Source organism: Ictalurus punctatus, chromosome 15, assembly GCF_001660625.3.
Source record: "Ictalurus punctatus breed USDA103 chromosome 15, Coco_2.0, whole genome shotgun sequence".
Lineage (NCBI taxonomy): Eukaryota > Metazoa > Chordata > Actinopteri > Siluriformes > Ictaluridae > Ictalurus > Ictalurus punctatus.
In genome coordinates, this window is record NC_030430.2 from 1,511,450 (window position 1) to 1,522,337 (window position 10,888).

At 39.1% G+C, this 10,888-nt stretch overlaps 1 protein-coding gene across 1 annotated transcript; it reads left to right on the plus strand.

Moving 5' to 3' along the window:
* The first annotated feature begins 4,493 nt into the window (after positions 1–4,493).
* On the plus strand, positions 4,494–10,618 carry LOC128635157 (heat shock factor protein 5-like). Its single transcript, XM_053686504.1, has 6 exons — positions 4,494–4,631; positions 6,110–6,614; positions 7,152–7,265; positions 8,995–9,086; positions 9,294–9,434; positions 10,253–10,618. The coding sequence occupies exons 2-6, from the start codon at positions 6,125–6,127 to the stop codon at positions 10,298–10,300; spliced, it is 885 nt and encodes a 294-aa protein (XP_053542479.1). The 5' UTR covers positions 4,494–4,631; positions 6,110–6,124; the 3' UTR covers positions 10,301–10,618.
* Positions 10,619–10,888: the final 270 nt, after the last annotated feature.

A 10,888-nucleotide genomic window follows, 5' to 3' on the forward strand; every position in this document is an offset into this window, starting at 1 on the left:
AGGAAAAAAAACTTTAGGCCAAAAATTATGACAAAATGTGCTAATATATAACTCTTCATTAGCAAACCAAAAATGTGAAGCTGTGGCCTTGTGTCTCTCCAACGAACTTAGGGCTTTCACAGCAACGGGGATGAATACTTATGAAATAACAACTGTAATGTTTTTGTTTTTGTTGTTTAAGTAATGTTTTGTTTTGTAAATATTTTTAACAAATTGTGTTTTTATTGTATTACGTATTATTTTAGTGTGTACTGATCCCCCACTTTAATATAAAAGTCAGTTCCAGGTTCCAGGTTGTAACACTACAATATGGTAAACCCATAATCCGGAAAATTTTGATGGAATTGCAGTCTGTTTTTCTTTTTCTTTTTATGTATGTGGGCTCATCACTCAGGTGTGATGATATCAACCTATGACAAAACAATGCTGTGCCGTACGCTTTTAACTTTTCAGTGGATATTATAGAAATTCCCGAGTTCCTAACAGACTGTAATGATTGATTGAGAAATATAAAATGTATATCCATCCATTTTCTATACCGCTTTACTACTGGGTGTCGGGAAACCTGGAGCATCGGGCACCAGGCGGGGTACACCTGTGAGGGAAATGATTCATTTTTACTTTGTAATAGTGTTGTTCTTGTTCTGTTTCATTCTCATCAGAGGATAAGGCCTAAGAAGGCCATGTCATGTCACTTAGATCGGTACACAAAAGTGTGTCGTGCTCTGCGTTTCATATCTACAGTAGTGGTTGAGCACAAGTGCTTCAGAGCGCTCTCATTAATCTATCCTGCTTCATTCTATCCTGTTTTAACCATCTTTCTGTAATAAACCTTTTTTTTTACCTTCAGAGGATGTCAGAGGTCTGTGAGTGTTTCTTTGATGATTTCCACAACAATTTGGTCTCCTGGTTGGGCTGTGTGCGTCTTCTCAGGTTTTGTGGACAACAATGATCACTGACCGGTTTGAATCAAAACAAATTTGTAATTTAGAATTTGATGTCATAGGTCGTGATGTCATCGTGTGTTGATGTCATGGTGTATTGCTGTCTGTATGGAAGGGAGTCAATCAGTGCGTTTACATGGACAACAATACTCCACTATTAACCCGATTAAGACAATACTCTGATTAATAAACTACCATGTAAACATGTATATGTAGTGCATGTATATACCTATGAAATGCCATATATTCAGATATATTGAGATATTGCTAAATATCACAATATGTAAATATGTGTGTGTACCACATTCAGTGTTTATTGATCTATTTTATTTTTTAATGTGAATGCGAGAATACAGAGCGGGAAGTGCGTGGTGTTACAAGAGCAAAAACTGTGAGAGAGAACTTAATTAAGTGCTGGCGCACTGTGTAGTGATGTGTCGTTCGTGAAGGAATCGTTCATTTTGAACGAATCTTTAATATGATTCGGGAACAACGAGTTGTCTCACTGGGTGATCCGTTAATTTTTGAACGCGCATGCGCAGCCACATCCCCATAGGTTCTGTACCGGAAACAGAAATGATTAGTTCACCTCTGGAGGCTTTGGTTCGAGTCGTTCGTTCATCACTTCACAGCCCCACTGCATTCAGAATATGGGGCAGTCACGTGATGAACGAATGCCTCGAGCCTGAAGACTCGAGACGTGAACTGATCAAATGTGACGTGACAAAAGAAGAACGACTCGGATCGGGAGGTGAACTAACAGACTGCTAATGCTAAGCAATTAATCAATCATTTCTGTTTCTCATAATTCGGCCTCGGTTGCATTAGCCTATAGTTTATTTTTTATTCCAAATGTGATCAACGTTTGCGTAAGTACTAGAGGTGTTGGGGAGTTTAACATGTAACATTTTAACTTTATTCTGCTGAAATGAACAAAATGATGCAGAAAAGATTCGTTCATTTTGCTGAACGAGATTCAAAGATCCGAGTCAGTAAAATGATCCGAACTGTCTTGTGTTAATATTTGTGACTATGCTCGCACTTTGATTTTAAGCAGTTTGTTTAAGTATGCAGGTCTTTGTACGTATATATAAATAGGGCATCAGCTCCGATGTTCATGAACAGCCTCTGAATCACCTCAAAGGTGTATTTGAAGTTTGTGGGGTAGTTTATGTTACGTGCATAAAGCAATCCCATCAAGTTGACAAATGCATTTGGTACATCACCAAGATTGCGTAGAACGACAACTTCTTCCATTACAAGGGCTACATCACCGCAGTCACACGGAATAGGGTCCATCGCGTCATCCACAACTGTACTGATTCCAACAGTCACGCCCTTGATTAACTCTTCTTCAGAATCTGTGTGCTGTATTAAAAACAAAGACAAACTTTAAAATGTGCTTTCAAACATACATCCTCACAAGCGCAGCGACTTAAGAACAGCATGAGTGAACCGATCTTAACTTTACTAGTCACCACACAAGATGAATTAATATCAGAAGGTGGAAAAAAATACAGTACAACGTCCTGAAATTCATCATCTCTCATGAAAATAAAACAAGGTAAACTCCATCAATACGTGGATATCAATACTCCATATCAATACGTGGACCTCCATTATCCGAATATCTTCCAACACCTTACATTCCTCACAGACACTTACCTCACGGATCTGTAAGAACTGAGATGGATTCTCCCGCATGGACAGTGGCAGCCCCAGCTGTACTGCAACCCTCTTCCTGTGATTTGATGCCTCAAAAGTACAAATGTTTTATATAAAAATTATGCAGGACAAGAGAAATAGCAAGAAAGGAAATGACCACAGTATTTACAAAACAAGTACACTTGAAATAAACCTACTCACATTTTTATCCAGGCTCTCCAGTATGGCACTCCTTTCTGCGATGTCTGCATGGCGCCTCGACCGGTACAAATACAGCAGCTTTGAGGCGTGTTTGTCAAGACCCTCATAAAAGGACTTGCTCAGGTCCATCGACACAAGTCTGGTGAATTCTGCGCTGATCTTCCGTCATTACAGAACATCAAACAAACATGACACAGAAACATGTTAAACACTGCAAAAAAACTCCTTTGAATTTTCACAATGCAGGTCAAAGGTCATAAGGTTCCATTCCAAAGTACTACAGCACTGCTGTACAATGTAGCCAAGTCCATAAAGTTACACGTTACTTTAGGTAAAAGAACAAAAAAAAATGCAAGTTTAATCATTTTTTCATATTGGATATGACAAAAAAGACAGTTCTATCAGTGCCTAAAGTAATTCTATGAAGAAAAGAAAAGTCATTCAAAAATGTAATAAACAGTGTACACAAGCAAGATCAGGACCAGAGTAATAGATTCTCACCAAATCTCTTGATAAATTTCATGGCCAGCGGTTCATATACATATTGATATTGTAAGCAAAGCTAATGAGGGAGCATTACAGTGGAAGCAGGAGCATCAGAAAATGAAAGGTTATTATATATATTTTAAAAAATTACGTTCAAAGACCTGCATACTTAAACAAACTGCTAAAAATCAAAGTGCGAGCATAGTCACAAATATTAACACAAGACAGTTCGGATCATTTTACTGACTCGGATCTTTGAATCTCGTTCAGCAAAATGAACGAATCTTTTTTGCATCATTTCGTTCATTTCAGCAGAATAAAGTTAAAATGTTACATGTTAAACTCCCCAACACCTCTAGTACTTACGCAAACGTTGATCACATTTGGAATAAAAAATAAACTATAGGCTAATGCAACCGAGGCCGAATTATGAGAAACAGAAATGATTGATTAATTGCTTAGCATTAGCAGTCTGTTAGTTCACCTCCCGATCCGAGTCGTTCTTCTTTTGTCACGTCACATTTGATCAGTTCACGTCTCGAGTCTTCAGGCTCGAGGCATTCGTTCATCACGTGACTGCCCCATATTCTGAATGCAGTGGGGCTGTGAAGTGATGAACGAACGACTCGAACCAAAGCCTCCAGAGGTGAACTAATCATTTCTGTTTCCGGTACAGAACCTATGGGGATGTGGCTGCGCATGCGCGTTCAAAAATTAACGGATCACTCTCTGAGACAACTCGTTGTTCCCGAATCATATTAAAGATTCGTTCAAAATGAACGATTCCTTCACGAACGACACATCACTACGCAGTGCGCCAGCACTTAATTAAGTTCTCTCTCACAGTTTTTGCTCTTGTAACACCACGCACTTCCCGCTCTGTATTCTCGCATTCACATTAAAAAATAAAATAGATAAATAACCACTGAATGTGGTACACACACATATTTACATATTGTGATATTTAGCAATATCTCAATATATCTGAATATATGGCATTTCATAGGTATATACATGCACTACATATACATGTTTACATGGTAGTTTATTAATCAGAGTATTGTCTTAATCGGGTTAATAGTGGAGTATTGTTGTCCATGTAAACGCACTGATTGACTCCCTTCCATACAGACAGCAATACACCATGACATCAACACACGATGACATCACGACCTATGACATCAAATTCTAAATTACAAATTTGTTTTGATTCAAACCGGTCAGTGATCATTGTTGTCCACAAAACCTGTGAAGACGCACACAGCCCAACCAGGAGACCAAATTGTTGTGGAAATCATCAAAGAAACACTCACAGACCTCTGACGTCCTCTGAAGGTAAAAAAAAAAAAAGGTTTATTACAGAAAGATGGTTAAAACAGGATAGAATAAAGTAGGATAGATTAGTGAGAGCGCTCTGAAGCGCTTGTGCTGAACCACTACTGTAGATATGAAACGCAGAGCACGACACACTTTTGTGTACCGATCTAAGTGACATGACATGGCCTTCTTAGGCCTTATCCTCTGATGAGAATGAAACAGAACAAGAACAACACTATTACAAAGTAAAAATGAATCATTTCCCTCACAGGTGTACCCCGCCTGGTGCCCGATGCTCCAGGTTTCCCGACACCCAGTAGTAAAGCGGTATAGAAAATGGATGGATATACATTTTATATTTCTCAATCAATCATTACAGTCTGTTAGGAACTCGGGAATTTCTATAATATCCACTGAAAAGTTAAAAGCGTACGGCACAGCATTGTTTTGTCATAGGTTGATATCATCACACCTGAGTGATGAGCCCACATACATAAAAAGAAAAAGAAAAACAGACTGCAATTCCATCAAAATTTTCCGGATTATGGGTTTACCATATTGTAGTGTTACAACCTGGAACCTGGAACTGACTTTTATATTAAAGTGGGGGATCAGTACACACTAAAATAATACGTAATACAATAAAAACACAATTTGTTAAAAATATTTACAAAACAAAACATTACTTAAACAACAAAAACATTACAGTTGTTATTTCATAAGTATTCATCCCCGTTGCTGTGAAAGCCCTAAGTTCGTTGGAGAGACACAAGGCCACAGCTTCACATTTTTGGTTTGCTAATGAAGAGTTATATATTAGCACATTTTGTCATAATTTTTGGCCTAAAGTTTTTTTTCCTGCTAGAGGAATAACAGAGACCCCGCGGGCGGTACGTTTGCCGCTGCTGACCTAAACGTTCACCGTTTCTCCTACAAAATATGCAGAATAGCGTCGTCACTATTTTCCGATACACGTTAATACGCACCAAGACTTTACTTTGGGATCGAACGACGTCACAGGCACGGGTTACTCTGACTGGATAAATCCACACGAGCTCATTGGATATTCATGAATTTGTCCGGCGCCTCCACCTGCCCAGTCTCCTGAATTTAAACGCTCGAGGCCGGTGCGTACGCGTAACGGTTCCTGACCAGTTTTAACGGCTTTGAGAAGCGATAAGGGATCAGAGAACTATCAAAATACCACATAGCAGGTGTATGATCTCACATGTAGGAAATATTTCACACGTGATCATGTGGCTCTTAGAAATTACTTTGGGTGTGTTTTTGTTTGAGTATTTAGGCTACGTCCAGGTTGCTTGACAGCTCTAACGGTCAATTTTGACAACATTAATGCTATAGCTCGTTATTGTTAGTGATTTTCAGCTGTTACTGAAGATGAATGTGTTATGTGTTAGCTAGCCACCTACTATCTAGTTAGTGCTAGAGAGCAATTGCTACATTCAGTCTCCTTTTTTTCTCCCTTCTGGCTACAGATCTTTTTAGCTGATATGGAAAACACTGATGCAACTTTTGGCACCTTCATCAACCCCAACTACTTCCCTGGAAAGTTGTGGCGTTTGGTGAACGATCCCCAGATTTGCTCAGTCTGGTGGGACGACAGCGGGGAAGGGATACTTATTCATCAGGAAACATTCGAAGCCGAAGTACTATTGTCCCAACCCACACATTTGTCTGAGTACTTCAGGACAGCAGACTTCATAAGTTTCATTCGCCAGCTGAACCTGTACGGCTTCAAAAAACAACGCACGAACATCTCGGACAAGCAGTCGTACAACCCTTCAATTAAAGCCCAACTGCACCATTTTCATAACCCGTACTTCAAACGTGATAAGCCCGAGCTCCTGCTCGATATAAAGCGACGCACGCCTCTCAATAAGGCCAAGCTCGCCGGCTTAAAGGTGACGGGCAGGACGCCCAGACGTTTCCATCACGTGATGCAGAATTCAGCACAGGAAACCTCTGGCTTAATGAGAACAGGTTGGTAGTGTTTCAACAAGCAGATGAAAAGAATAGACAGAATATATTCATTCATTCACTTCAGTAACAACTTTAGCCTGGTCAGGGTCATGACGGATCCAGGGCCTATCCCGAGAAAACTGGGCACCCTGAATGGGACGCCAGTCCATCGCAAAGCACCGTGCGCACACACACATTCACACACTCGTTCACACATAGTGCCAATTTACCATGAACACTCCACTTATAACCTGGAACCTGGAAGAAACCCACCTCAACCCTAGTCCACAGGTTTCTCCGCCACTGTGCGCATTCTTTAAATCTGGAAACATTTTAGCCCATGTCCTTCCAAAGACTGGATAGAGGAATCCATTAGCCTCAAAATAAATAAAAAAACATGCATATATAGGAATGTGTAGAAAAAAAGAGAAAATAGACAAATATGATGAGAAAGCGTACGTCGTTTTGCTAGTACAGTGCCAGCTAGATAACTTTGCGGCCTCGGTCATCATCTGTAGTTTTAGTTTATCAACACTTGACTTGTCTCTGTCTGTTCAGGTTCAGTCTTGCTTGAACATCAGGGGACCCCTTACCACCATCCCTGTAATGTCCCTCAGCAGGAGCAGAGGAGCAACACACCTCATCACTCACAGTACGGGTTTTACACACCAGGTGATGATTTAATACATTTTGACCCCTTTATAATAGCTGTGAGCTCAGCCTGAATTAGTATAAGCTTTCGATCTGCACGCTACTTTAGTAAATACAGTAGTATAGTGCATCATTCTGACGTGTAGTTTAATTGTATGCAATTTAGGATGGAGCCCAGTCCATTGTTTCACAATTTCAGTGTTGGTGTATCTATCTATCTATCTATCTATCTATCTATCTATCTATCTATCTATCTATCTATCTGTCTGTCATTCTGTCTATCTATCTATCTATCTATCTGTCTATCTATCTATCTATCAATCTGTCTGTCTATCTGTCTGTCTGCCTATCTGTCTGTCTGTCTATATAGCTATCTGTCTACCTGTCTATCTATCTATCTATCTATCTATCTATCTATCTATCTATCTATCTATCTATCTGTCTGTCTGTCTGTCTATCTATCTATCATCTGTCTGTCTGTCTATCTGTCTATCTATCTATCTATCTATCTATCTGGCTGTCTGTCTGTCTATCTATCTGTCTGTCTATCTATCTATCTATCTATCTATCTGTCTGTCTGTCTGCCCATCTGTCTGTCTGTCTATCTAGCTATCTGTCTATCTGTCTGTCTATCTGTTTATCTGTCTGTCTGTCTATCTATCTATCATCTGTCTATCTATCTGTCTATCTATCTATCTATCTATCTGTCTGTCTGTCTGTCTATCTATCTATCTATCTATCTGGCTGTCTGTCTGTCTATCTATCTATCTATCTATCTATCTATCTGTCTGTCTGCCTGTCTATCTATCTGTCTGTCTATCGATCTATCTATCTATCTATCTATCTGTCTATCTATCTATCTATCTATCTATCTATCTATCTATCTATCTATCTATCTATCTGTCTGTCTGTCTGTCTATCTATCTGTCTGTCTATCGATCTATCTATCTATCTATCTATCTATCTGTCTGCCCATCTGTCTGTCTGTCTATCTAGCTATCTGTCTATCTGTCTATCTAATTATCTGTCTGTCTGTCTATCTATCTGTCTATCTATCTATCTATCTATCTATCTATCTATCTATCTATCTATCTATCTATCTGTCTGTCTATCTGTCTATCTATCTATCTATCTATCTATCTATCTATCTGTCTGTCTATCTATATTTTGTCCATTTTTAACAGATAAAAATGAAGATAACGATATCGATGTGATTCTACGTTTTGATGTTAAACCTTCAGCGCATAATTCAGAGATTCAGAGTCTTCTAGTGAGTCATTCTAACAACTGTTATATGTTTAATGCCTGAACAACGTAGTTCTAAAGTTAGAAAAGAAAATAAATGCTGTAAACAAAAATAAATAAAAGCCCACAACGTGCGCATGCCGGATTTCACCATCTATTAACAGCTAATAATATCTATCTAGCAGCTAACATTTTACTTGAATGTGTCCCCTTTCACCAGCTCAAACTTCTCAGCATAAAATTAAAAGGGCTGTGGGAGTGTACAGGAGCGGGGTATCAACACCATTACAGTGCAGTGTCACAACATGATTGTCCTTCATGTCATTAGTCTGTACCTATAAGCAGGAAGTCCCACAATGCCTTGCAAAGAATGAACAAAAAACTGTGTGCAGAGGGGCTGCAGGAGCTGTGATATGGTTCCTGAATAATCTATCTTAGTGATGTGTTGTTTATGTCTTACCAAGAAATGAATGCTTTATTAACCTTCAATGTTTCCCACCCCCAGTGTATCAGCGCTGTAGCCCAGACGTCTTGGATTCAACAGTGCCATGCTCTCAACAACCAGCTGCTTCCTGCTCTCCTAGTGGCTATCACCCTGTAAGAACCGAGAAACCTTTTTAAGTTTATGTACTGCTCTGATCACTAAAAATGGCTAGTGTCGTTATTTTAGCCAGTGTAGGCATGTTAAGGTTTGATGGTACATGTTGCAGTATGAAGGGAATGCTGGGAGAACAGTCAAACAGTTAAAAGTAAAACCTCGGTGTGTAAATAATATTAATATGAATTCTCCCACTCATTGCTCAGGACTACTCAGTCGGACACGCTGATCCGATCGATCAGGATCCATACTGGAGAGCAGGTGATGTTCCAGAGTCCCGGACGAGTGACCTGGGCATAGAGAAAGAGGAACTGGACGCTATATTAGAGCTGGCGTTGGACATGCAGGTCAGATTATATTCATTCCTTATTTCTGTTCTTGCTCCTGTTGTAAAATAATCAGCACATGACTGAACAAAACTTTTTATTTTGTCACGAATTTGCAGTCAGAAGCTTATAGACTTGTTTGTGAGGTAATGGATTTGAGTTTATGGGTGCGTCTCAATCAGCTCCACAGGTCCGTAGTCAGGACACTGATCAGGGAGTGGACCATTTGAAGGACTGTCTCAATTGCGAAATCCTACCAGTGTGCACTGGCACGTTCGCTCCCTGAAAAATCCCACAATGCACCACGAAAACCAAGGAGCTTAGATGTTCACTATTTTCCCTTACTGAAAATGAGGCCATGATTTCAGAAGCCTCTCAGATCGAACAATGTGGCGGACGAACGCTGTTGTTGCAGATCTCAAATGGTTACTTACGTTAGCGATTTTTAACTTTATTTGACGTTCTATATATTGTTTATTTGAGTCTAACGACTTTAATGATTTTTTAAAAATCTACTAACTAGTCTACGATCCTACTTGAAGTACCATGACAGACAGATGAATATGACACATAATGTTAGAAAGATGTCCGTCCTGCATGTTGAGGTTAAGTGCCAGTGGTGATGTTTTACAGTGCGAGTACGTAGTCATGTTACCGGAAACTGAGTCACCAGTGTCCTAATGTGTAGTGAGTCAGGGTCTTTACCAGTGCCCGAGCTCATGTACACCATATACTGATCCACCACCTAGGGATCGAGGGAGCTGATCGAGACGCACCCTACCGTATGTTTGTGTAATGTGAAGCGTTAATGTTGTTTTCTATATATTTGATTTATTCAGGATGAAGTTGATGTCCGGACGTTGCTGCAGCTATCACTCACCTGTTAAGACAGCTTGAGTGGGTGTTACGAACCCGTAGTGGTGCTACGAAAAATAATCTGCCAAACAAAATGAATCAAAGAGACAGAGACTGAATGCAGTCGATACAAAAAAAAAATCATTTGTAAAATAGACATTTGATTGAATGACAGTTTATAGTTTTTATGTGTATTTTAGGAAAATATAAGATGTAAATTATGTCCAAGTCACTTGAGAGCATTACTGTAAATTAATGTAATCCTACAGCTCTCTAGATTATTTGTTGTAATAATAATAAGAAGCAGAATTGTGTTTCACATTTTTTAGACCTGAATGTTATAAATGTTAGGAAGATTTTTAATTTATTTTTTTATATCTTATCTTTTTTATTTATTCGTTTCAGGCATACTGTTTTAGTCTTTTTTCCTCATGTACAAGCCGTTTATTTAGAAATGTGATATTTAGATATTTAAACAAAATCAAATTTCATATATCATGCAGTTTTAAGTCAAAAAATAAAGATATGGGATCGATGCATGAAAGGGTTCATTATTATACTCTGGCACGAATACGACACCTTTGTGTTGCTATATGAGTAAGAAACATAAACACCCATGT

Coding starts and splice junctions, on each gene's coding strand:
- LOC128635157 (XM_053686504.1), top strand. CDS start 6,125: ATGGAAAACACTGATGCAACTTTTGGCACCTTCATCAACCCCAACTAC. Junction 7,266..8,994: donor GTACGGGTTTTACACACCAG/GTGATGATTTAA, acceptor TCCCACCCCCAG/TGTATCAGCGCTGTAGCCCA. Junction 9,087..9,293: donor CTCCTAGTGGCTATCACCCT/GTAAGAACCGAG, acceptor CTCATTGCTCAG/GACTACTCAGTCGGACACGC.